Source organism: Macaca mulatta, chromosome 9 (assembly GCF_049350105.2).
Source record: "Macaca mulatta isolate MMU2019108-1 chromosome 9, T2T-MMU8v2.0, whole genome shotgun sequence".
Lineage (NCBI taxonomy): Eukaryota > Metazoa > Chordata > Mammalia > Primates > Cercopithecidae > Macaca > Macaca mulatta.
Window position 1 is genome coordinate 63158529 of NC_133414.1, and position 26958 is coordinate 63185486.

Consider the following 26958-nt stretch of genomic DNA (forward strand, 5'->3'; position numbering starts at 1 on the left):
CTAAAGACATCTGGCTAATGAGGCACAAGCTGAGCGTGACTGCCTTGCATACCAGAGGGAAGCAGAACATTAAGGAACCAGAAGGGAGCCGAGAGGGCGGGGCTCTGGGTCCCAGGGGAGGGAGAAAAGAGGCCCCCTGCTGGCCTCTTGCTGGAAGGAACCCGGGGGGATTTTGAAGCCGCTTGCTCTGGGGTGTGTGATTTAAAGACTCCTTTATCAAATGTTTGGGAACATCTGCATTGCTCACTGAAGCAGCTACATGGGTGGCTTCTAAGAGGAGGGCAAGACAAGCATGGGAGCAGCACGCAGGGGCAGCGGAGCACAGCAGGAGGGGAGAGCTGAGAGTTCTAGGACTTAAAGTAGCTGGAGCTTAACTTCTGTGCTAAATCAAGCATCCCTTCATCGCGGACTCTTTAGATGCCCTGCAGGCACTGAAGGGTTAAGAACTGTTATTGGGACTGCATGCCATCCTTAGCAGGACTGGCACGACCCCACCTTAGACTTGGATGCCTGGCCAAAAAGTGAGAGCAACTTGAGTTGGCAAAAGTGTTGGTTCAAAAATAAAATCCACAAGTCTAAGCTGGCTTGAGTCTTACTCTGCGCGGGTCACATGGCCACTGAGGGTTGGGCCTGCTGGTTAGCAAGTACAGAAAGCTTGGCCCAGGGTGGGAGGGTGCCCTGAGCCCCAGCCCCTTGCACAGAGGCTGCCACAGGATGCACTGGCCCAAGGCAGACAGTGCCAGGAAGAACATGCGGATGACATATTTGCTACCGGAAGTGTCCACACAGTCACAATGAGCCCTGCTCCTCACTGTGGAAGGCCCTAGCGGGTTCCAGTGAGTTCCAGGATGGCATGCCCCCTCATGCTATGAGCACCTGACGGGCCACAATGGTAGGTTGGTGGCTATGGCCTCAGACCTGCAACTGATGGGGAAACCATGCTCTAAGACCCCCAGCTTGGCACAAACCCGTCCTCATGTCCAGGGCTTGTTCTTTTTTTCAGCAGCTATTTTGCTTTAAGCAATTTACAGAACTGGTACCTCAACGTGGGTCTGGACAGGTGAGTCCAGGGGTCAGGCGTTTGTGTCCAGCACAGACCCCTGAGTGCCTGTTTCCCAGTGCCCAGCCTTTGGAATCACAGGGGAACAGGCCCTGAGATGAGTGGGTGGGCAAGGTGGCCAGCCGGGTGTCCTCACAGGGAAAGATGCCCTCATTCTCAACAGCCCAGCAAAGGCCAAAGCAGCCCTGCCCCTGCCCAGGGATGAAGTTGGGAGAGCCCAGAGCCTTCGCTCTTGTAGCCTGGGCCTGGAGGACAGAGACTCGGGTCCAGGTGCCCGCCTCACTGACCCAGGATGCCGCCTCAAGCTAGTGTCAGCTGGAGCCCTTTGCAGGCCAGGCTTTCCAAATCCATGAACTTGAGAGGTTCCTTCCATAAGTGATGTGACCTGGGGGCTGCCCGGGAAGGGACGGGGCTAGAGGGCAAGGCCACAGAGCCCGAGTCCAGGCACTTACCTTGACCTTCGTAGAGCTTCTTCATCAGGGTCTTGCACTGTGGGTAGAAAGGAGCTGGTCAGGGCACTCACAGGAGACACAGCAAGGAAAGTTGCTGGGGCTCTGTGGGCACTGAGTCCCCAGGATTCAGCCAGGCCCAACATGGTGACTACCCCTTTGCCTGTCCACTGTATGCTGGGCAGAGGCCCCAGAGGACATTGGGAAAGGGTCAGGGGGTGGCCTGAGAGGGCCTCATCCCAGCCCTGGGCAGTCATCTCACCCGGAAGTTGCACACCAAGCCTGCTGCTCACTGTTGGAGTTGACATTGGAGCAGAAGGCTGCTGTCACCAGACAGCCTGCCCGAGGGGCCCAGAAGGAGCCCTGCCAGCCGCGGACAAACCATCAAGGCTGGCCCACCTTCAAGGGCAGGTAGCGGGACTCCCTGGCTTCCGCAGTGCTGAGCCCAGGCCCCCGGTGGCCCCTCAGCATCTCCCTCCTCTGCACCCACCCCGAGAGCCTGCACTCACTGAATTCTGTCCCTGTCATCTGGGCCAGGATGCGGAAGGAGCGAGACTGCAGGTTGGAGGAGCGGCGTGCCCACTCGTCAGCCTCATCTTCCGGCTTGTTCTGGTTCTTAATCACAGCCTGGTAGACAGGAGAGGCGCTGTCTACGGCAAGGTCCTTAATAGGGAGGCTCCTGCAATGCAGAGAGAGGCCGTGGGCGAGGGCTAGGCTGGAGCCCAGTTCCCACCCTGCTGGGTCCCTGCTCCATGCCCATTGGTGGCCCCTATTGTTCTGTCCCCACTTTGCCTTTACCCATTGCTGTCTGAGAACTTGAGATATGGGCATGACCTGGGTCCTCGGTGCTCAGGTTGGTCACAGTGAAGCAGTGACTCCCCTCCCTCATGAGAGACAGGAGGCTCAGATCCCTCAGGTCTGCCCTTCCCCAGGGCTAACTCCAAGCCTAGGCCTTGCCCCCACCCCTATCCCTAATGTGGCTGCCCAGTGTGGATCTGACCTTTTGGGTGATCAGGGCCCTGGAACGCCTTTCCAAAGTCAGAAGGACTCTGAGATGAGAGGCTCGGCTTGTGGGAGGGAGGCACTATTTCAGCTACCGCCGATGGAAACTGGGGAGCCACAGTTTCCATCAGAGACATCAGCAGAGACATCCCCACCCCCAGATCCCCTTTACAGAGGGAGGAAACAGAACAGGTCTTCTTTGACCTCCTTGAGCAGGCCATGAGTTTGGGGCTGGCTGGGGAGAGGCCATTCGGGGACCCAGAGGCTTCCTCAGGGTCCATCTGCTGCCCTCCTCACACTTTTGGATCCAAACAAGGAGCTGCCAATGCTGTCACTGCCCTGGAAAAGGACTGGGGCCCTGGGCTCAGTGCCAGTAGGCTGACTGTGCTGGGAGCTGGTAAGAAACAAGGCAGTGAGGCACGGCCCTGGCATGGCCTGCAGGGACAGGGGATTTCTGGCCTGGGGAAGTTGGAAGTGGGGCTGCACGGAAGCCACTGGTCCTCTGTCCCAGAGAAGCGCAGCCCTCTGTGGGGGACCACGTGACCTTCCCTTAGGCTCCCAGGGTCTGGCACATGATAGGTGCACAAAACTCTTGGCTGAAGAAACAAATCCTAGATCAGAGCCAGAAGGAACCCTAGAGCCCCTCAGGTCCAGTGCCTCCCAGCCTGAATCAGACTGCAGTGCAGGCCATGTTCAAAAGCCTTACAGCCCACTTGCCCTGGCCAGGGGGCCAGAGGACCAAGCCACCCAGCCCACCTTCTCAGAGGAGTGGGAGGGCTCAGGTGAAGCCCACAACAGTAACAGACTGCTGGCCCAGCCCTCTCCTCTTACAGATGCTAAAGCTGAGGTCCAGAAAGGCCAGCCAATTAGCTCCAGGTTACAGCAGATAGGGGTCCCATTGGGCAAGAACCTAGGTTTCCTGGCTGCTAGCCCTGTGTCCTTTGCATTAGGCTCCCTGTAGTCATAGGGCTCAGGAAGGCTACTTCTGCCCAGTAGGAGGCCCTGGACCTATGCCTGGAGAGATGCTCTGTCCAGCACTCTCCTGCCTGCCTCTCCCTTTCCCCCAGAGGGCTGGCTGGCTGGAAGAGGAACCTCCCCATTGTCCATGTCTTATACCCTCCCTGCAAGGAGTGCGACAGGGAACTGATCTAGTCTCCCAGGACTGGTCCCTGTGTTTGGCTCAGGGTGGGCTACAAGAGCAGAGGTGGGGAAAGGTGATCGAGCTTGGGTGGAGCTGCCCTGGCTTCCCTGAAGGCTCCGCCCTGGCCCAGAGAGCTATAGGTACTGGCAGCCTGTGGTTGGAATCAGCTGGGAAAGACCAGCAGAGGCTTCTGGGGTCCAGCCAGGGAGGAGCCTGCAGCTGCCCAGGGAGCAAAGGAGAGGGTGGGATCTTCCTGTTGCTGGGACAGGCCATTTCTAGTATAGGGAGGAGTCCCAAGGGTTCCTGAGGTCTGAGTGAGATGGGCAACAGGAAGGCACAACCGGGTCTCCCCGGTACTGGCTCCTCACCCACTGGGAGGGGAGGGAAGGAGGGAGTGTGAACTGTGCAGTGGGTGAGGGAAGGCGTGGATGCAAGGCCCTTGAGCCTCTCTACGGAGCTCTGCAATCCAGAAAGTGGATGGAAGGTGTTTGCTGCTGTTTTCCTGGAATGTGCCCAGGATGAGCTCCCCTGTGCCTTTCTTGGCTCCAAGGGTTCAAGAAAGCTGCCGGGAGTGAGTCCCTTGGGACTCAGCATTTCTGGCTTCATTTCCCACCGCCCCATGCAAAGACCAGGGACTCTTGTTGCTGCTCTGACCAAGACTGGCAGTCAGATGAGGAAACTGCTGTGCCTTTCATGACACCAAGGCTCAGGGAGAATATACGCAGAGAAGATGGAACAGGTCCTGCAGTCCTGGGCCCTTGGCCTGAGTCCACTCTCTGGACCCACTTTCAGCTTGTTCTTCTTGCCACAGAAAACGCTCCACAGTCACCGCAGCATCAGGTCACCGCTGCATTTACTTCACTGTGTGCAGCCCCCAATCTGATTCATCCTTCCCCTCCCATGGGTGGTCATGGCAGGCACTGGCTCCTGCAGATACACTTCCCATGCAGATTCTGGGGAGTGGCCTCCAAGAGGTTACCTTGTCACCTTGTCACCTTCTAGCCCTGAATAATGGCCCAGTGTGGATTCTAACGTCCGGGTCTACACTGTCCCAGTGCAGATAGGAAAGGCAGGGGGAGCCACCCCAAAGCATGGCAAGAAGAACACAGGTATGTACCCCAGCCTGGGCCTGCAGCGTGAGTGTCATTACTCTGTGATTTCTGTGACCACAGTGACATTATTTGGATAAATCCCAAGAGACAACTACTTGCCTGGAAAGGCTGCAAGGGATGTCGTTTGGCTGACAGGTGGGTGTGAGGAGGAGCGTGGACAGAGCACGTGGGCTGACCACTGGTCCTCAGACACATCCCACCAAACCCACACACCATCCCACAATCAGACAGACGGATGACGGGACAGACACTGCGGAGTCTACTTACGCCAGCGGTGACGCCCTGCCAAGCAGAGGAAAACCCAGCCGTGAGTGCGCGTCCATCATGGGATAGCAGAGGGGCAGCGCACACAAGAGAGCCGGGTTAGGGTCAGAAATGAGTTATTGGAATGGGGTGGGTGAAGGAGGAAGAAAAAGAGAAAAAACACGGTCAGTGAGGAAGGAACCATGGAAATTAACAGCAGAAACGGGAGCACGTTATGGCCAAGAGGGTTACTCACTGGCACCACGGCATGGTCAGCTCAGCGTGGCTGCATTAAAAGGAAGAGGAGAAGAGGACCCTCTCCAGGCATACCAAGGGAAGAACAGGGAGGGGACGGGAGGGGACAGGAGGGAGATGGGAAAGGTCCTTCAAGAAGCCTCGATTAATCAACAGTGCATCAGTTCCAAAACTGATGGATGCCCTAGTGGTGAGATCAAATGATAGCAGTTTTCCCAACGTGCAGGAAACAGAAAGTTAGTGAAGAGCAGTTCTTCCATTATTTTCCATTGAACTTCCCTTTGGCCATTGCTACTACTTTTAAGAGCACACCAAAGACACACATGACAAAGAAATGCTAACAGGAAATCCCTGTTAGCTCTTGGGCTTAGGCAACCTTGTTTTTCTGGGTACGCATGAGCTAATGCTTGTGTTTTTAAACTTGCATGGTCATATTTTCTGCTTTGAATGATGGAATTCAATCAACCTTGCCCAGAATTACTCCAAGAGCAGCAGCTCTGAGCCTTGGTAGTTTGACTTGAAGCTCTAGGACAGGTGACCTCTGCCCCCTGGTGGCCTAGAGGAAGTACTGCATCTCCAAGAGGGTCCCAGGCTCCTCAGTTCCAGCAGAGCCTAGGGAGCCTACACTGTTCCACCCTTGGGGCTGGGGAGCCTGCCCTTTATAACCTGCATGCATATCACCGCCACAAGGGCTGGGGTCTGGAATGGCCAAGTGAAACTGGGTTCTCTGGGACTTTTTAATCCCTCCATCCCTCTTATTACATCTGTTTTCCTGGCTTTGGAAAAAAAAACATCGCTGTCATTTCAAGACTTTTTGCCTTGAATTGCTTGGGGATCCTGCAATTCTTATCCTGACCCAGGGATAAGATGTTGCCCAGATTGAGAATCAGCCAATACAGTGGTATTCCCAAGTAGAAAACAGTGAGGAACTGTGTGTATGTGTGTAAGAAAGAAACAACAGATAGACAGACAGACAGACACACACACACACACACACACGAGAGAGAGAGAGAGAAAGAAAGAGAGGGAAAGGGAGAGAGAGAGAGAAAAAGAGAGCAACAAGGAGGAAGACAGAAAGAGACATACAGATAGAGGGAGATACAGAGACACGCAGAGAAAGGGAGACACAGAGACACAGAGAGGGAGACATGGAGACACACAGAGAGAGGTCTGTCTGCATGAATGTTTGCATTGCTGGCATTTTTCATCCACAAATGATTTTCAGCCAACTCTTTCTTTACCAAACCTCGAATTCCCCAACCATAGCTAATGGGCGAACTCCAGAAACCAAGGATGTCTTAAATGCCACTGCCCTGAGGCCGGGCTTCCTGGGGCAAAGAGGAGGGGATTGCTCCCATTAGTGGGACTGATCGCCAGCAGTACTGTGGATAGCTGGTCGCAGACCCCTTCCAAAACCAGAAACCCAGCCAGTGTGTTTGAATCAATTCTCAGCGCTGGAAGAACCTGGCAACGTCCCCCTCCTTAAAGGACAGCTTCGCTGTGAGAGGCCTGGGGGCCTCCAGGATGGTCCCCTTGTTAAGAGGACTGTAGAAGTCTCTTCTTAAGCCAGCCTCCTCAAGGAGCCTGCGAAAATGCAGAGGCTGTGAAAAGCACTTTGAGAAGCCACCATTTTCTGCACTTCTCTACCCTTCTCCTAAAGCTGACCATGGAGAGGGTCTGAAGAGAGGATACCCACGTTCCAGAAGACCCCGCTGAAGGCTGGCTCCCCTCCAAGGGCCATGCCCCCAGGAGGTCCAATGTGAAGGAAGAAAGCTGGTCCCGATGGCGCCCAGTGGCCCAGACCCCTCGGGCTCTGGAGGCGCTGAGTGGTGGAGGAGGAGGGAGGCGCTTACCCACTGAAGTCACTGCCCTGGGCCTGGGCCTGCCCAGCGATGGCGTCCATGATGGCATCCTGGGAGTACATGCTGATGGGCGTGTTGTACTGTGCATGGATGATGGTGGCCTTGCCTCCCAGCCCCTTCACCTCGATGGGCTTGTGGGTGGACAGGGCCGAGTCCTTCAGGGCACTGGGGTTGAAGCGTTCCTGGTAGTCGGCGCTGGGGGAGGGGTGGGGGAGTACAGGCAGGGACGGGGAGGAGAAAAGGGCAACAGGTGGTGGTTACATGGGTGGCCAAGGCAAGGGCTGGGTGCAGTGGGTGTCGAGAGAGATCTCCCAGAGCCGAGGCCCTGAACCCCTGTAGGCTGCATAAGTCTCCCATTGGTGGGTGGTCTGGGTCTATTCAGGAAAATCCTTGGTACCCTCCCCCAAAGCCCAGTGCAGAAGGTTTTCTTTTTTCTTTCTTTCTTTTTTTTTTTTTTTTTTGGATACAGGGTCTTGCTTTGTTGTTCAGGGTGGAGTGCAGTGGTGTGATCTCCACTCACTGCAGTCTCAACCTCTCAAGTGGGCTCAAGTGATCCTCTCATCTCAGCCTCCTGAGGTAGCTAGGATCGCAAGCATATGCCACTATTTTTGTTTTTTTTTGTAAAGACAGAGTCTCACGATGTTGCCCAGGTTGGTCTTGAACTCCTGGCCTCAAGTGGATCCTTCTGCCTTGGCCTCTCACAGTGTTGGGATTACAGGCATGAGCCACCACTCCTGGCCATAGAAGGGTTTCCTTGCCCATCTTGGCGTTCCCAGATCCCCTGCAGGGCCTGGCTAAGCCTGAGCTCACTCCCAGGGTCTGCAGGGGCTGCCAGGCACAGAGAGATCTCCCACCACACACAGCAGGGGAAGCGGGGCGTGGGGCTGGGGGTAGGGGATGGGAGCAGCAGCCCAAGCTGAGTCCAGAACGCCCCAAAGGCGAAAAGCGGCTCCAGTGGCACCCACAGGGATTCTGAGCAAGGTTTCTCCATGAAGGGGCTCTTCCTGCAGGCCGCCCTCTTGGTGGCCCAGGGCTCTGCTCTTCCAGGCGCTTCAGGGAATGTGCTTCTTCCTCAGAGCAGGGCTCCGGCTGCCCAGGCCCCCTCAAGTCCAGTTTGCTGAGTGGCTGGCCATCCTCTACCCACAGGAGGCTCTTCCCTCCAATGGATAGGTGTGCTCCCCGGGCAGAAAAGATCCAGTGCAGCCCTTCCGAGGGGTCGCCAGGACAGAAAGGTCTTCAGGCTCACACAGGCCCAGCAGCAGCACAGCCCGTGCCCCCTTCCCCCAACCACCGTCACCAACCCCAGGCGCATCTTAAGCAGCTGCTGCAGCAGGAAATTGGGAATGAAATTAGAACCATCGAATGGAGCCCCCACTCCCACCCCCAAATGCTTCTACTCCAGCTTCACACACATGCAGGCTCACCCAGGGGCACAGGTGCACCCCACTCATACATATGCACACACATGTACACATGCCAGCAGGCACACCCTATCCACGTCAGATACACACAGACACATGCTGGGGCTGGCACGCAAGCGCACACACATGCTGTCCTTTGATACTAACTTGGCTGGAGAGTTGGCTACCACCTGGGGAGGAAAAGGGCAAAAAAGACAGGGTGGTCAGAGGGAGGCTCCACCAGGGGGAGTTTGAGCGCCGGGGCCATCATCAGCCTGGTCATTGTGGAGGCAGAAGCAGCCCAAACCACACTGGGTGAGGAGAGCAAGGAGCGAGGAGGGAGAGCTGAGAGCTGGGAGTCGCAGTGACTGGGACCCTCGGTTTGGTTCAGAGACTGACACAGCAGTGTTTCCCTCTTGGGCGTTCCCCAGTGCCCTCTGCTTTGCCAGAAGAAGTGTTTTCTTGTCCATCTTCAGGGACACTCGTACCGCATACATGAATCCCCCACATACAAACCTGGCTATAGATCCCAGAGAGGAAGCTGCAGGTGGAGACAGGACCAGCTGTGGCTGCTATGGAAAAGGCTGAGGCCCAGGGGCCTCCTTGCCTGTCCGCATCTCTGGACTAAGAGTCTGTTTTGTGGGGGCAGCTCTGGAATTCTGTCCTGAGCAGGCAATGCGGTGGTGAGGGGGCAGGGTGTGCGCGGGGTTACCTATGCCCCCCAAACCCGGACCTCCTCTCCCTCCCAGAAGAGACACAGGCAGCTCTGGCTGCTCCTCTTGGGGTATAGGGGAGTGGGGTGCACAATCCCCAGGGGCCACTCCTAAAGGCCCTTTGGGCCAGCAATGAGGCAGGATGGAGGAGCGAGGAAGCGCAAGGAGAAGTGTGAGCTCAAGGCTTTTTTTTTTTAGAGGAGTCTCGCTCTTTCACCCAGGCTGGAGTGCAGTGGCTCGATCTCGGCTCACTGCAAGCTCTGCCTCCCAGGTTCACACCATTCTCCTGCCTCAGCCTCCCAAGTAGCTGGGACTACAGGTGCCCACCACCATGCCCGGCTAATTTTTTTTTTTTTTTTTGTATTTTTAGTAGAGACGGGATTTCACTGTGTTAGCCAGGATGGTCTCGATCTCCTGACCTCATGATCCACCTGCCTCGGCCCCCCAAAGTGCTGGGATGACAGGCGTGAGCCACCACTTCTGGCCGAGCTCAAGGCTTTCTGAAGGAAAGCGCCCAGCCGAGGCAGCCCAGCTCGGACAGCATAGTGAGAGGCCCTTCCTCTCACTCTGACCTGAGAGTGAGCCTCCCAGAGCATGGTCTCTGTAGGGAAAGCAGTGTCTGTCCCATGTTTCTTTAAATGCAGATTCCCTGCAGGGGCAGACCCTGTGGCCAGTGTCCCTGTCTGGGGCCTGTGAGGGAGACAGTGTGGAAGGTGGGGGGCTCTGTCCTCAAACTCTGCCATCTTCTTGAATCTGCCCAGTGTGGGCTCTAGCTGGGGGAGCCTGGGCCCCAGCCGGCCTGACCCTGGTCATTTGCAGCCAAACCCTGGGGATCCAGGCTCAAGTCAGTAGTCCCCCATCCCAGGGAGTGGCACAGTGGCCCTACTCTGCCCCAAGCCTGCCACTGCCTCAGAACTGATAAAATTCCCTCTGTCCTCCCAGGCTTAAAATAGCTGCAAGTGCAGCTATATTAGGAAAGGGCCAGCAAGGAACCCCATTCCTTCTCCATTTTTGGCCAGTGCTGACAGCTGCAGGGTCATTTCTTGCCCTGACCAGCCCAGGGCCCCCTGCAGAGGGCAGTGTTTGCCTGGCAAGGTGGGGGCTGCCTCTGCCCTGCCTCGGCAGCCTGCTCCTTCTTTGGCATTGATTTCTGCCTCCTGCTCAGTTTCTCCCACCCAGGACCTGGGGCTGGGATGGCTGCAGCAGACACATCTGAGAGGAGACAGTGCCCGGGTCTTGGGGAAGATGAGCCAAAGATGCAAGACCTACCCAGGGGCCCTTGCACTGAATGGCCTCAGGGACACTGCTCTTCAGTGCCAGCCCCAGAAGGGAGGAGAAGAAGGGGGCTGCTGGGATGCCCATGCCTATCTGCCCTTGCACCACATCTGTTTCTCTCTCCTCCTTCCAAGAGGATACGAGCTGCCAAGGAATTGCACTCCAAGCCGCCCAGAGGAGAGAGCAGCAGAAGGGACTTCCTTTTGGAGCCAGACAGGACAGAGTTCAAGTCGTGACCCTGCCTCTTCCTAGCACTGTGACTCCAGGCAAATTACCCACCTGTCCCAGCCTGTTTCCTAATTCTAATTCTTGAGATGGTAATGCCTACCACACCAGTGGGTTGTGCAGACTGAGCAGGTCCTGAGTCTAAGGTGCTTAGCATGGGAGAAGTGTGCCATGGACAAGCACAGGGATTAGCCTTTGCTGACCCTGTTGCTGACCCACTTAGCATAGGTGGTGGCCTCAGCCCAGCAGAGGTTGCCCTAGGTCAGAGGCCAGCGCAGGTCAGAGGCTCCAGCCCTTCCTGCCGGCATTGCCCGGGACAGCAGCATCAGCTTTTACTTTGGATAAAGCACCCACTGCACACCCTCCCCTAGCCCACCATCCCTTGGAGGAAACGTCAGACTCTGCTGCTCTGAGCACCAAGTAATAATTTACACATTCATCAGGGTCTGGGCAGCCCCTGCACCAACAGCAGAGTACCTTAGGCACTATGGGAAGCAGAGGTGGGCCTGGCCCCTCACTTCCCTGAGCAGGTAGACAAGTCCCTGTCTCAATGCAAAGTGGAGTCAGGCAGACCTGGGTGCCAGTTCTGTCTGCCACTTACTAGCTGTGTGACCTTGACCAAATTACTTGCTCTCTCTGAGCATCTATTTTCCAGCTATAAGATGACGAAAATCATGCCCACCTCTGGAGTTAGAGAGAGAGTTGTGTTAGAGAGAGTTGCTGAGAGATAAGGCATGTGGACTGTTAGCTGGTCCATAGCCAGAGTGCAGGGTCACTATGGGGAGACAATATCATCATTGCAGGTGGGTCTCCTGGGAGTCCCAGGCCACCAGAGGCTGACCTCCCTGCCTGAGGCCAGCCCCTGGAAAGGACCAGGAAGACCTACCAGCCCAACAAAGGCGGGACAAGGAGGCCATATCTGTTCTACTATTCCCTGAGTTTTCTGGCAAAAGTCCTTCGCTGGGGAACCTTGGGGGCATATATAACTCTGTCACCTTGGCTAAGGGAAGCAAGCCATGCGGTACCAGAGGTCAGCCTCACTGAGGATTCCAGAAACAGCTGGGGAGCTAGGGAAGCTGAGGGCCACGGGGAGCAGTGATCTGATGGGGCACAGGTACCTTCTGCTGCAAGGGCAAAGGCAAGGGCGTGGGCTTGGGCCAGACTGACCGGATTCCTACTGTGACTCTTCTGGGTGGCTCCAGGCAGTGATGATACCAGGTGTCATGCAGTGAGTGGGTGACAGACAAAGCTCAGAGCTTTACAAGTGTTAGGTCCTTTATCCTCCCAATAACCCTGAGACATGGACAGTGTGATTCCTCCATGATTCGGAGGAGGAACTCTGAACCACTAGGCTCTACTGCCTTGACTCAGCCTGCCCTGCCTGGAGAGGGCTACGCTAATTGCACAGGGCGGGAGTAGAAGTTAGGGTGAGAGAACAAGCGTGAAGGGCTTGGAGCTAACACAGGCCCAGTATGAGGACTCTGATCCCTTGGTCCCTTCCACAGTGTCCCAGTCCCATGTGCTTTTAACTGCTGTGCTCCCAGAGTCCCACCAGCTAGACCTTGGAGGTGAGGCTGCTGTTCTCCCACACAGCCCCTTTCTCCCTGGGGTGCTGCTTCCTCGCCACCCCACCCTGGCCAAGGTCACTCCTGCAAACCCGTTCCCTGCATGCCACTGCCAAAGAGTCTCTCCATATACAACTCAGGGGCTCCCTCCTCCAGGCAGCTTCCCAGACCATTCCTAGTCCCAGAGAACTCGCTTTTCCACCTCTCAGCTCCCCGCTGCTCCTGCCTCCTTCCCCCCAGAGGGGTGGGGACCAGCGCATAGCTCTTGAAGGAAGCAGGCTATGCTGTGCTGTTCTGGGGGGCGGCTTAGTGAAAAAGTTTTGGAAGTCAGAGTCTCCTGCATTCAGGACTCGCTCGGCCACATGGTAGCTGGACAAACGGACTGTGACTTAACCTTCTCTGAGCCTCAGTTTCCTCCTCTGCAAAATCCGACATGTCACCCCAGCGTGGTTGGTCGTATAAATCGCTGGCATGCCCGGCTCATGGCAAACGCCACAGGATCATTGCTGGCCTCATGGACTCGGGGTTGGCTGGATTGGGGCCAGTGCCTCGCTCTGACCACCTGACCAGGTCTCTGCCGAGCACCGAGGACCCAGGTGGCCCAGGCCACCCGTGGAGAGCTGCACGCCCGTTACCTACCCTCCTGGGAGTCCGACACCCGAGGCCTTCCCTCGGAGGCTCATCTGGTACATCTGAGCCATCTCCCTCAGGGTCTCTGCCGAGTACAGGCCAATGGGGTTGTTATATTGCCTCGGCTGGCTCGAGCCCGGCAGGGCTTTCGGGCCGAGTAGGTCCCGGGCCCCGTCCGGGCTGGTCTTGGCCCTCAGTCTGACCCGCGGAGGGCCAGGGGCAGAGGCCTCGGCGAGTGAGGAGAAGGCAGAGGGCGGGGAGAAGGCAGGGCTAAAGGTAGGCCTGAGCTCCGGGGTGCCCGGGGTGCCTGGGCTGGCCCTCGCCTCAGGGCTGGGGCTGGGTGCCACCAGGCTGCCGTTCGTATCCAGAGCGGGGTCCTGGCACAGGGCAGGCCATGCAGGGGAGAGAGAAGAGAGCAGTTAGAGGCCACACGCGTCCCAGCGCTCTTGCGTGGACCTGAAACAGATACATTAGTGCGAGCCCCACAGCCTGAAGCCCAGAGCACCTGGGTGCAGCACCTGGAGGGGAGGACGCTGGCGGAGGAGCAGGCAGGCACATGGCTCCTGGCCTGGCCTGAAGCTGGCATCCAACTGGGCAGAGTGCCAAGCCCCGCACGGAAGCCAAGCCAAGCTTCCTACCCTCAGGGCCCGAGGAAGTGGGTATAGGGGTCAGGGGATGGCCCATTCTGTGTCTGTTCCCCCTGCCCCTGAGAGTGGCTACTCAGTGAGCACAGCCCAGACTCCTGCTCCACTGACCCCACACTGCCAGTGAGATGGGGTCCCTGGGCTGGCTGTGGGCAGGTGGTGGGGAGGTGAGGAGGGAAGCTGAGGAAGTGGGTAGCTGACATTTGGGCCCCTCAGTCCACCTCTGTAAGCATCTCCCAAGCAGCCCTCCACCCACTTTCCCAGTCTGTGACCTACCGCACCCCTGTCAGCCTCTTTTTCTCCCCTCTCCCTACTCCCCTGCCCAATCTGCCCCACTGGACAGGTGGGGTCACTATCAGCTCACACAGAGGGAGAAGTTGAGCAGGGAGCCCTCGGGGATTGAGCTGCTTAGTGGGGCCTTGGGAAGGGCCCAGGCAGTGGTGAGGTCTGGAGCCAGGGCTTGGCCTCCCTTCTCCCCTGGGCCTGCCTCGAGAGCCATCACCAGCACATGCTAAGGGCTACAGGGGCATGCACTTGGGAGGGGCAGGTGGGGAAGTGGAAACCAGAGGGAGAGATCTGGGTAGGGGAAAGCCTGTAGCCAGCACGCCCCTCCACACCTGGAGGTCCTCCTCAAGCTGGGCCTCAGCTGCAGTCACCCAGCCCCGGCCCCCTTGGCAAATGAGGATCAGAGCCTGGACGCTCGTCCCCTGCCTGGCCGGGAGGGTGACCCCTCTCCTGGGAGCACTGCTGCCCAAGCTAGCTTCTATCGGCCCAGCCGGGAGGCATAGCGGAGGTGACTTGCACCCAGGCAGGCATTCATTCCCACATCCAGTGTTCAAGAGGGGCTTGAAAGTCTCTCCCGAGGGGCTGCCTCACTTCCCCAGGGTCAGCTGCAGCAGTGACAGGGATGGGGCAGGGCTGATCCCACGGCCTCTTCCCAGTTGGGCCAGCCAAAGACCAGGCAGGCTGGCCAGGGCCAGCACTCCAGGAACCAGGGCTGAGTGGACCCCCCCGCCGCAGTCAGCACCTACCTTCTGGTGGGGGATCACTGGCAGAGGGGTCTGGACTGGGGGTGCTGTCGTGGAGATGGGAATGGGACGCTTCGATCTGTAGAAACCAGAAATGAGACGAAGTGAGGAAGTTGCCCCTGGGGCCAGAAGCTCCTGCCTGGGCAGGGCTGGTGAGGAGACAGAGAGACAGCTGAGTCAGAGGGCTCCAGATCCACTGTCCACCCCACGGGCTGGATCTCCCCAAGAAGGCCCTGGGCCCGACAAGGATGGAGAAGTCATGGCCCCTGGGCACTTTGGCCAGCATCCATGGGCCCCTGCTATGTCACTGGGGGCTGCCGGGGCAAAGTGGAAGCAGGGAAGACCTGCCTTCCAGGACCAATGGCCCACATACGGGCAGCACCAGGACCACCCTCTCAGCCTTATCTGTAAAGTGAGGCAGTAATGTCTGCCTCTAGGTGCTTGACAGCAACTTGGGCCTGGTTGTTCCTCTGGCCCAAGGCTGTCCTTATCTTCCGGCACAGTTCTGTAGCCCAGGGCTAGGCCCACTCAATTGCTATGGGACTATACCTCTTTTGGCCCCTGCCCCATGCCCACACCCAAGCCTCCGCCCCCTGCTCTGGAGAGCTCCCACCTACTTCTGCAGGGTGAGGCTCAAGTTGTAGCTGGCAGACTTGATCTTGTTCTGGGCTTCCAGGTGGGTCATGGTGTCTGTGTTGACGCCGTCAATGGCCACCACAAGGTCACCCTGGCTGAGCTGGGACTGGGCTGCCTTGCTGCCTGGTGTGATCTGATTGGATAGCAGAGGTGGGGGGTGAGCATAAGGAAGGTGGTCCTGAGGAAGGGCCAGTCCTTGGGGAAGAGTCACCCGGGAATATTCAGCAGAAGCCGTCATTTTGTTTTTCATTCGCTATGGCCAGTACCAGCTGCTCACCAAGCCTAGTTCCTCTTTCCGGCACATGACTACCACATTGCTTAGAGCTTTGTGTCTGACTGCGGCCTTGGGACTATCTCTGGCCACTGGAATGAGGGTGGAAGCAATGTATGCCCCTTCCAGGTCTGCCCCTAGCAACCATCCTCGTGATCCTGCACACTCTCTGCTTGTTGACTGACTGAATGCAGGGCATGGCGAGGAGGAGAGATGATTAGGGAACACTGTATTGGACATTGCATGAACGAGAAACTTTTGTTGTGCTGAGCCATTAAGGTTTGGAGGCTGCCTGACATGGTGGCTCATGCCTGTAATCCCAACATTTTGGGAGGCTGAGGTAGGAGAATTGCTTGAGGCCAGGAGTTTGAGGCCAGCCCAGGTAACAGCCCAGACCCTGTTTCTACAAAAATAAAAATATTTGGCAGCGTGTGGTGGTGCATGGCTGTAGTTCTAGCTACTCAGGAGGCAGGTGAGAGGGTCACTCCAGCCTAGGAGTTTGAGGTTACAACGAGCTATGGTCGCTCACCACTGAACTCCAGCGTGGGTGACAGAGGGAGACCCTGTCTCTTAAAAATTTGCAGGTGGCCGCCAGGCATGGTGGCTCACGCCTGTAATCCCAGCACTTTGGGAGGCCAAAGTGGGCGGATCACAAGGTCAGGAGTTCGAGACCAGCCTGGCCAATATGGTGAAACCCCGTCCTATTAAAAATACAAAAATTAGCCAGGCACGGTGGTAGGCGCCTGTAGTCCCAGCTACTTGGGAGGCTGGGGCAGGAGAATCGCTTGAACCCGGGAGGCGGAGCTTGCAGTGAGCCGAGATCGTGCCACCACACTCCGGCCTGGGCGACTAAGCAAGACTTCGTCTCAAAAAAAAAAAAGAAAAAAAAAATTTGCAGGCAGCCAGGTGTGGTGGCTTATGCCTATAACCCCAGCACTTTGGGAGGCGGAGGCAGGCAGATCACCTGAGATCAGGAGTTCAAGATCAGCCTGGCTAACATGGTGATACCCTGTCTGTACCAAAAATACAAAAGAATTAGCTGGACATGCTGGCGTGTGCCCGTAGTCCCAGCTACTCAGGAGGCTGAGGCAGGAGAATCACTTGAACCCTTGATTGAACCCAGGAGGTAGAGGTTGCAGTGAGCTACGATCATGTCACTGTACTCCAGCCTGGGTGACAGAATGAGACTCTGTCTTAAAAAAAAAAAAAAAAAATGCAGGCTATTTGTAACCTTGGTTAGCCTCTTATAACCCCTGTACCCTGCAAAGCTATGGAGCACTTTTCAGAATCCAGGAGAAAAGAGAGATGCAGGAGCTAAGATACAGCAGCATCCCAGAGACACTGCCAGGCTGAAAGGCAGGATAAATGCACCCACTCAAAAGCATCTTAGTGCACGGTGCTTTGTGCTACCTGGCAGATGTGGAGATGGTGAGGTAGCTGACAACCCTGCCTGGGTGAGCAAAATTGGCTGGGAAATGGGGCAGCGCTTAGGGTTCTGTAGTTGGCGTCATACCTCCAGAAGGCAGGGTACAGGTTTGGGAGCCAGTTCCCAAACCCTGAGCCCCAATAACATCACAGAATGTTACATTCTGGAGGCCCCATCTTCAGTGTAACCACACAGAATGCCACTGCAACTCCACCCTGGGAATTCCCCATGGGATCTCAGGAAGGCCACACCTCCTGGGACATTACTTGGGATGTCATGATGGCTCAGGCTGCACTCGTGGTGACATCATGCACGATGCCAAATTCTGCACGCCCGGCCTCCAGTAATAGCACACTGAATGCTGTGGCAGCCCTGCCCACAGTGATGTCACATGAGATGCAAAATTCCAGAGGGTCTAGGGGCTTGATGGCTGGCCCCTAGTGACCTTAGCAGCCCCAACCCTAAAGATACCTCATGGAATGCCAGAGACTCTGGCTGTCCCCCGTGACATCATATGGAATGTGCTGGCCCCTGCTAATATCACATAGAATGACTTTATGACCTGACTCCCACCACACCATGTTGGAAGTCCCCAACCCCCATGACATCACGAGGAGTGCCATGCAGGCCTGGCCTTCAGTGACATCACAGGAAAGAGGAGGCTCTGGACCCCACCCCCCACAAGCTATGGCTGGAGGTGTTCCTTGGCTTTGCCTCCCAAACATGCCCACCAGCCAGTCCTCTGGGCCTCTCTGGGCACATCCCAGTCACCTTCCTGGCTATAACCCAAGGACCAAGCCAGCTCCTAGTGTTGGCAGAAGCTAGATTCAGGCCAAGGCCTGAGAACCATCCTAGAAGGAGCCCAGAGAGGCTCTGGGGACAGTCCCTTGCCCCAGGTGCCAAGCCTGGGCCTGAGAACCATCCTAGAAGGAGCCCAGAGAGGCTCTGGGGACAGTCCCTTGCCCCAGGTGCCAAGCCTGGGTGGGCCTCTCGCCAGGCCCTAGGCTTACAGACATGGAGGGAAGCTCCTGCCAGTCCCCTCACAGGGAAGCCCCTTCCAAACCAGGATGCTCTGCAGTCACCAGTCACCAGTGTCCAGCCCATTCCCAGATGGGCTCTGCAGATGCAGCCCAGGAACTGAGTTGTTTCTGCATGACCACATTACGGGCCACAGAAACACTGCCCTACACCACATGGGTGATAACAGCAAGACCAGGACAGCCCTCTCCAATGGCTGTGAACCTGCCATTTCAGCCCTAGGGGCTATGGTGCCCTTTTTTTTTTTTCTTTTTCTTTTCTTTTCTTTTTTTTTTTTTGAGACAGGGTCTCTCTCTGTTGCCCAGGCTGGAGTGCAATGGCGTGATCTCGGCTCACTGCAACTTCCGCCTCCCGGGTTCAAGCAATTCTCCTGCCTCAGTCTCCCGAGTAGCTGGGACCACAAGCACACGCCACCACACCCGGCTAATTTTTGTATTTTTAGTAGAAAGGGGGTTTTATCATGTTTGCCAGGCTGGTCTTCAACTCCTGACCTCAAGTGATTCACCCACCTCAGCCTCCCAAAGTGCTGGGATTACAGACATGAGCTACCATACCCAGCCTGTGGTGCCCTCTTAAAATACTGGCCACCTTGTGTTCACAGCGCCCCTTCCCCAGCCCTGGAATCTGCAGAGACAGGAAAGGACAATACAGAAACAGACGCCTGGACTGCCAGGAAGCCACAGCATCTGCTTTGCAAAGTCCAGCCTGCCCTCCAGGCTCCACGGGAGCATCTTAGAGCTACTTGAGATTTCTTAAAATACACTTAGCCCTTACCCCCAAACTCATTGCCATAGCTTCTATTAATGATAGGAGTGTGTTGCTGCCTTGAGTGTAGAGGTGAACAAAGGGTAAAAACCAACATCAGCATGGGAAAGCAAAACAGTTTTCTAGACTGAGAGGGGACTCCTGGGGGCAAGTTGAGCTGCCCAGCCAGGCCTGTCCTGCAGAAAATCGACTTTCCCTACTCCTCTATATGATCCCCAACATTTTATTATAGACATTTTTACAGATTTCTAGGCAGAAAAAGTAGAAAACATTCTAAAGTGCACACCTGAACACCCGCCACCATGGCTGTACCATAACATCTCTCTCTCTTTGCTTTATCACACTCCATCCCTCCACATCCACCAGTCCATCTCATTTGCCAGGCATTTCAAAGAAAGCTGCAGGCACCAGCATACTTCTGTCCAGGGCGAATTTTGCAATGCCTGTTCTGTCCTAGTGAACCGCCCATGGGACTCCCCCACAGCAGGACACTCCCACAGCAAGGCTCTCTCACGGCAGGGCTCCCCCAAATGCTCACCTACAGAGAAGGGGTTGTACCCCTGCAGGGCTGGGTCACTGCAGACCCCACGCAGGAGGGCCACGACCTTGGTCACAGAGGAGACACTGACAGGAAAGATGGGAGTTGTGTCCAGAAGATCATGATGACGGCATGAGCAAGGGCACCAGAATGACGTCCAAGAGAGGCGGGGGCCAGATCAGCAGGGCCCCCTGCAGGGCCATCTGACTGTCCTCCCTCTGGAGGTGCCTCAGAGACAGCTTTCTCCACTCCCACAGGCGCGGGCCAGCTGGCACCAGCCTTCCCTGCCAGGTCTCCTCGCTTCCCCTCACCTGGACCTGCCTGGCTCTCCCTCATCGTCAGGTATGGGCTCGGGGGATGCTTGCTAGCAAGGGAGAGCTCAGCCTCCTGGGGTCTGGTCAGTAGCCAAGCCTCTGACCAGAGGGGAGTGGCTGAGCTGGATCCCCTGCCTGGCGCATCTCCCGTGCAGCTGTGTCTGCTTGTCAGGGCTCAGCTGGCCTGGCCTTTGGCTGCCCTGAGTAGGGTCCAACATCCCTCAGGGTGGGGGCTGGGGGTGCTGATATCCTCCTCTAGGGAGGTGCTCCAGGCAGGATGGAGGCAGGCACTTTACGGATGACCAAGAGCCATCAGATGCCTTCACCCCACCACAGGAGCAGCCTGCCTGGGTGGGTTGGAGGGGGGCACCCTCAGACCCTTGCCCAGAGCCCAGGGCTCATGGAGAGAGCCCTCCATTCACGATGCTTCCGCATCACTCTTGTCTGACTCCATCCTCCTCTTTCCTTTGTGTGTTTCAGAAAGGGCCCAAAGCACCCAAATCCTTGGAGCTGCGGTTTTTTTCTTTTGGATCTTTCTATCCGCCTTTGAGCATTTAAACGCCTCCCTTGAATGAGCGTTTCATTCCCACTTCACATTTCAGTCTTCTCCAGCCAATGGACGCCTCTAAACCCTGGAAACCCAACCCTGGGCACAGCCTAGAATGGCCTCAGGGTGGAGCACCAAGCTCCTGTCTCCAAAGCCCCCAAGAAAGGCTGCAGGTGTTTGGAGGCCAAGATCAGCCCCCTGTCCCTAGGAGCCCTTCCGCCTTGCTGGGCCAAGGTCTTAGGGCACCCCCAAGGGCAGCCCAGGGAGGGCTGGTGCCAGAGCCACCTGTGAGTGCTGGGGGCTGGGGGCAGGGAGGCAACAAAGGAGGAGCACAGATGCCAGTATGGGCCGAGCCCCTGGCTTCGGTGCCAGCCTCCAAGCCCTCCAGTGTCAAGAGAGACAATGCCTTTCTCGGGATTCTTGTGAGGATTATGTCGTCAAACAGGGGATTATGTAAGGAGGGTGCAGAGCTAAGAGAGTTTCAGGAAAACTCCCAATCCAGGGAGGCACAATGCTGACCCCATCCGCTACCCCCAGAAGGTGCGAGGCTGGCTGGCTGCATCCCCGGGCTCCACAGGAAACAAGATCCACAGCTGGCAGAGGGTGGGGCTTGAGGGGCCAGCCCTGGCTGACCAGTTCTGAGCCAGCCTGCTGGCCCTAGAGGGGCCTGGGTGTCGGGGGGAGGGGAGGAAGGTTCTGTACAGGGTCCAGAGGAAAGAAGGCGCCAGTGAGGCTTCAGACGCACCCATGCCATCGGCTCCTATTTCCCCAGTTCTCTGGCAGCAGAGAGAGCAGCTGGGCTCTGCAGACATTTCTGGCCATCATTCACTCCCAGTGTTCAAACCAGGCAGGCCCCTGCCTTCCTCCCCTTCTAGATCTGCCAGCGTAGATGTGGTGGGCGGAGGCTGGGGCAGGCGGCAGATAAGCAGGAAGGGTTCAGCAGCTCCCCCTCCCCACACTCCCAGGCTGCCTGCTTGGGTTGGGGTGGGTGGGGCAAAGTGCATTTTCATTGTATGATTAAATTACTGTCTTGCCCTGCTCTGCTGCCTTCCCATCTGGCCTCCCTGGGGTTTTGCTCATGCTCACCCTCTCACTGGAACCTTCTGTCTCCCCATGGTCCCACTCCCCAACTCCACCCTGGCTGATAAATAAGCAGGAGTCTGCTCAATGCTCAAAAAACCTCTCCCTGCCTGCCTGGGTGACTCCAACTGGCTCCTGTCATGTCCCTTTTCTGCACCTCCAGACTCCTCCAGGAGGTGACCCACACATCCTGCCCCCAATGCCACTGCCTCCCACCTGCTCACACACAGCCATCTGCCTTTGGCCCCACTATTCCACGCAGATCAATGAGCTTCTGTGTCCAAAGCCAGGGGTCACTGCCCCCCTCTAACTGACCACACCTCCCCTGGCTTTCCTCAAGTGTCTCTTGAGTCCTGCCTCTCTTCCTCCTGTCCAGGTCCACAGTTCCATCTGTGGCTTGGGTGTGGCCAGTAAAATGCCCTCAGGGGCGCTGGCTCTCAGGGGCCCCCAGCAAGGCCCGTTCTTGCATCCAAGGATGGTTCCTGGGCAGAGGTGGAGCCTGGTCCCAAAGCTGCATTTGAGGGCGGGAGAGCTCTGCGTGGGGGAGGGTCTTTGCAGTCAGGGGCAGCCTCTGGATGAGAGGGGATGATGTAGAAAGGGAAGGAGACTCAGGGAATTGGGGAGCTATCCCCCAGCAGGGCCTGGCCCGGTCTTTCTCAGATAGCCCTGAAGTCCTGACACTGGCAACCCCACAATGCCTGTAGCCCCGGAGCCCTGGGGCTGCTCATGCAGCTGCTCTTGCACGGTGTCCTGGCCTGGAGGCCTCCAAGGGTCCAATTCATTCCCCAGAACCCCAGCTAGTCTCATGTCCTCTCCTTTTGGATCCCTCACAGAGTTAGATACAGTTCCGAGTGGCAGGGAGGACCTGGCCTGGGGGACCTCTAAGAATACATTCCCCAGCTGGGAGCCTCCGAGCCTCTGGCTGCTTATCTTCCCCTGCTGATAGATGGATGTTGCCGGGGAGGCCCCTGCCAGCCCCACAGAAGCCCTTGGAGGCTTGCCTGACCTTCAGTGCAGCTATAAACAGCATGGCCTGTCAGCACTGCTAAGAGCTGCCCAAGAAACAGCACTGCGTGCTCCAGCGGCCCCAAAATTCCAGGCATTGCTGGCACAGCTACTCCAGAATAGTCTCAGCCTGTCCCCCTTCCTCTCCCCAGAGACCCTCTGTCCTCAGCATGTTCCCACCACAGCTGGGAGAGTCTGATAAATAACTGGAACCGAAACCCACAGAGGAGGAGAGGCCTCTGGGCTGGTGCTCCAGGTGAGCCTGCAGGCGGGGTGCCTGAGACCCTAGGGACAGAGGGCTTCCAGTAGAGAGGCAGGCCCCTCCTGGGCCCAGGCTCAGCCCCCCAACTCCACCAGTCTCACAACTTGTCCTGGTAGACACCAGGTGGAAAGTTTTCATAAGTGCCTGTTAGAAAGAGCTCCCACAGGTGTGGAAGGCATTATTTATTGATTGATGTATTTTTGAGATGGAGTCTCACTCTGTGAGACTGGCCTCCCCTGTGGTTCTGCTCATGCTCACTCTCTCACTGGAACCTTCTGTCTTCCCATGGTCCCACTCCCCAACTCCACCCTGGCCGATAAATAAACGGGCGTCTCCTCATTCAAAAAGCCTCTCCCTACCTGCCTGGGTGGCTCCAGCTGGCTGTGCCTCCCCGGATTGGGAGTTTTCCTGACTCCTCAGACTGGAGTGCAGTGACACGATCTCAGCTCACTGCAACCTCTGCCTCCTGGGTTCAAGCTATCCTCCTGCCTCAGCCTCCTGAGTAGCTGGGATTACAGGCATGCGCCACCACACCTGGCTAATTTTTGTATTTTTAGTAGAGACAGGGTTTCACCATGTTGGCCAGGCTGGTCTCCAACTCTTGACCTCAAGTGGTCCGCCCCTTGGCCTCCCAAAGTGCTAGGACTACAGACACGAGCCACCACGCTCGGCCTGCTATCCCCATTTTAAGGGTGAGAAAAACTGAGGCTGAGCAGGTAGACTTCTGAGGCAACACAGCTGAGAACAGCAGAGCCTAGCAAAGCATACTCGTCTTCCCCAAGGTGGGGGCATGAGAGGTGTGAAGAGGCGAGAGCCCAGACCATGGTCCCAGCCTCTGGCCAGCTGCCAGGGCAGAGTCCGGGCTGGGCCTCTGGAGCTGCTCCCTCTCTGCGCTTCTGCCCCCTCCCCACTTCCTGGAGAACTGGCTGGGGTGGGGTGAAAGGGCAGCTCATGTTGCAGGCCCAGCCACACCTGTCCAGGATAAATAAAGGCATTTCCCCGCCACGCTCCACTCCCAGTCTCCCTCTTGAATCCCCTTCTCTGTGAGTCCGCAAGAGGAGACCCTCTGAAGGGAGGCCTTGAGGGGCTGCTGCTGCCCCAAGGTTGCTGCCATGGACCCCCGGGAGCCACCACCCAGCCTGTAGGTGGCCTGTGTCCTTCCAGGAGGAGCTGCAGCACATACCTGCAGCTGAGAGGGGACAGGTCTCCCCAGTGCCTCTCTAGTAGTCCCAGTCAGAGGGGTGAGCAGGCCAGCATGGGAGTTGGGGTGAGAGGACACAGGAGATCCACCCATGGCCATCCCTGTCCTGTGAGCAAACGCCAGCCTCAGTTTGCCAGGCTCTGAAGTGAGGTAACGATCCGAGCCTCGCTTGCCTGCCCACCCCACAGGGTCACACACTCTTGCCTATGGTGCCCTATGGCACAGGCTCAGGTCCTGGCTGGGGTGGGAGTGGAGTTCCTCCAGAGAGCTCTGGCCATGCCTCCCCCGTAGGGGGATGTCCCTGGTGCAGAAGGGCCCTGCGAGCCCCAGCAGTAAATCCTACAGCCCTGGTGGGATGGCAGGGCTGTGTCCACAAGGCCTGCCCTGCCAGCGGCACGGAACCAGGACACAAGCCCAGGCTATCAGCAGCCCACCACCAAAATTTCTCAAGAGGTTCCAAGCCCCGGGAAGGGCTCCAGTTCCCAGTCCAGCCTGCTCCATAGCTCAGGTGATTTGGGGTATGCCCCTAAAGGAAGCCGAGAGGCCATCGTGCCCATCCCCCAGTGCCCTGCCTGGGCTTCGGGTTCTATTTTTAAAAGTCCCCCCAGTCATTGGATCCAGCACATCCCTGCATACCCCCTCCCCGGAGTAAGGACATTCCTCCTGTTATCTAGCTTAAGGCCTCTGGGCTGCCATTTAAGCCCCTGGCTGGCTGGGGCCAGGTGGCACATAGACCCTGGGTGAAGTCATTGGCTATCCTGAGTGCCAGTGGACCCAGTGGCCAATTTGCACCCATAGGGATAGGGCAGGGAGCACCAGCAGGAGGCCTGGAGATGGTGGAGCTGGGGGAGATGTGGGCTCAGTCTCAGGCAGGGGAGGCCACAGGGCCCATGAGAGAGCACCCAGAGGCTCCACCTTGTACAGGAAGGAGTCCTGCAAGCATGGGGGTGGGGAGCTGTACAGGGCAGTGGGAAATCCACTGGGGCTCACATGCCCGCAGGTCGCCACCTCATGCAAAGTGTGCAAAGCTGTGGGTTTCCAGGACCCTGTGGTCTCCAGGGCAGTAGATCTGGAGGGGTGGAGTCTCCAGGTTAGAACAAGCCACATCTCCAACTGAAGGATGGAGGGCAGGGCCTGTTCCCTGTGCCAGAGCCAGGCCAGCACCCACCCTGGAAGCATGTGGCCTCTATGGCTATTATAAGGCTCTCACAGCATCCCTGGGTGAGGCTTCTACTTCTGGGGTTCCCCCAAGTACCCATGGAACCTAAAACAGAGACTACTTCTCCAGTGGTGGCGTTGGCTCCTGACCCTCTGCCCAGGCTCCCTGGTCCCTCTGCCAAGCACCTTCAGGCCTTGCCCACTTCAGTGCTTCCCCTCCAACCCCTTCCTCCAGCCCCCAGGCCCAAGGCAAGTCCCAAAGGCCCCAGAGAAGAAACTGTCCCCTTGTTCCCCTAGTGGGGCAGTAGCCCAGATACCCCTGCCCACCCACTACCCTCCGGTGACAGCCTGGGAGCCTCCCGCTCCTGCCTTGTGACCAGAACAGCACGGCCAGGGGCTCAGCCACCAGGCAGGGTTGTCCTTGCCCTGTATGCCTCACAGTTCATCCTGAGCCTTGGGGTCTTCAGCCCTGGGTCTACCAGTGCCTTGCCGGGGAGTCTGTTTGTTTGACAAATACTGACGGAGCGCCTACTACGGTCTAAATGCTGTCCCCCCGTCTAGATGCTATTTCCCCCGGGAAATAGTGAGGGGCATGTTGAAGTCCCTGTTCCTGGAGTGCTTCCTTGGGAGCATGGCTAGCTTTCTGCCTCTCTGGTGTTGCTGTCTCCAGCCAGGCAGTAGAGTTACTCAGACAACCCGATGTTCTGTGTCATCTGCATTAGGCCATGCTGCTCCCCATCACAGACACTGCAGGACAGGGGGCCATCTCACCAGGCCCCAGCGCTTGCGGGGAACAAGTCGTGAGACAGACAAAGCAGCCACGGTGAATGGGGAGGACCGCCCAGCCCCATGAGCCAGGGTGCTGGTGTCTCAAGTTTGGGATGGAGTGGGTGCCCAGTACTCAGTCCAGCCCAGCCCCACGCTCTGACAGCAGGACAGCCAAGGTCAGCAGCCTGTTTGTCCATCTATCCAACTGCCCATCACCTGCCCTCTCCATGCTGGGAATGCTCCCTTCCCAAAGCAGCTGCCCACATCTAGGGAAATGCTAAAGGCTTGGGGGCACCCTAAGCCCACTCTAACAGTGAAGGGATCAGGAAGGCGCTGTACTCGGTCCAGCTACCTGCCTGCCTGCCTGAAAACTCAGCATTTTCTTCTCTGCTAAAAACACCTACCACCTGCTCATGGTGTCTCACATGCATAACAGGCCGGCGGGCTCCTGTGAGCAAACAGCTGTGGCTGAGACCAGAGGACCAGGCCAGTCCCAGGGGATGGGGCATGCTCTGCTTTCTGAGAGGCTCAGAAAGGACAGACAGACAGACACACAGCGTGCCCGCCCCGTTGGGTGCCAGGCTGTGGCAGGGTGCACTCACCCGGGAAATAGTGAGGGGCATGTTGAAGTCCTTGCCCCCCTGCAGACGGAAGCCCCAGGGCCCAGGCCCAGTCAGGGTCACACTGTAAGACATGCTGGTGCTGTCAGCGGCCGCCTCTGCAGACAAAAGGTTGAGAGGGTTGAGTGAGAGGGCACTCAGGCACTCCGCCTGCCCGGTCCACACCTCTGCCCCTGCCCCTGCCCCTGCCCCCCGGCCTTGCCTGCTCTGTCCCTTGCTGCCCAGCTGGGCTGCGTGGAGCTCTTGAGAGGCTCCTAAGAATAGCTGGGAGCGAATGCCATCGACACTGATATCTGCCCTCGGCTGCGCCCATAAATGGACTGTAACCCTACACTGTCCCGCCCGCCTGCGGCCTCCCAGCCGGTCCACCGTGACTCACACGGCTAATATAGCCCCTGGGGAGGGGTGTCCGGCACCCAGCACCCCCCAGGGGGGAGGAAGGGGGACTAGCCAGGTTGGTGAGAATGCTCTGGTCTCCTTGCTCCTGTGTCCTCTGGAGAGCGGAGACACTCGCTCTTCCTGCTCCGTGGTACCCATCCTCTTGCTCAGAAGACCAGGGGTTGAGCTCCCTTGGGCAGGGGCTTTGCAGCCATGTGGTCCCTGCCCAGGATTCTGGGGTTGTGCTTTATCCAGTGTGGGGTCCTGGAGGTGGCTTGGCCTGAACTGAGCCTGCAGCTGGTCTGTGACTGGCCCAGGGTTGTCCAGCCATAAAAATGATCATAATA

General features: G+C 57.4%; 1 protein-coding gene across 9 annotated transcripts in view; it reads right to left on the reverse strand.

The window, feature by feature from the left end:
* LDB3 (LIM domain binding 3) overlaps positions 1 to 26613 on the reverse strand; it is a 70005-nt gene extending 43392 nt beyond the window's left edge. For 3 of the 9 annotated variants that reach the window (XM_015147086.3, XM_015147084.3, XM_015147091.3), the window contains exons 1-8: positions 26436 to 26611; positions 26216 to 26331; positions 15222 to 15373; positions 14608 to 14683; positions 8693 to 8715; positions 7116 to 7319; positions 2019 to 2188; positions 1513 to 1549 (exon numbers count right to left, since the gene is read on the reverse strand). In XM_015147086.3, the coding sequence (XP_015002572.1) occupies positions 1513 to 1549; positions 2019 to 2188; positions 7116 to 7319; positions 8693 to 8715; positions 14608 to 14683; positions 15222 to 15373; positions 26216 to 26308 (755 nt within the window). In that variant the 5' untranslated portion in view covers positions 26309 to 26331; positions 26436 to 26611. Of the gene's footprint in view, positions 1 to 1512; positions 1550 to 2018; positions 2189 to 5031; positions 5047 to 7115; positions 7320 to 8692; positions 8716 to 12941; positions 13310 to 14607; positions 14684 to 15221; positions 15374 to 23669; positions 23794 to 26215; positions 26332 to 26435 lie in introns of all 9 variants that reach the window. The other 6 variants (XM_077946411.1, XM_077946413.1, XM_077946412.1 and 3 more) reach the window with 6 other exon arrangements.
* Positions 26614 to 26958: the final 345 nt, after the last annotated feature.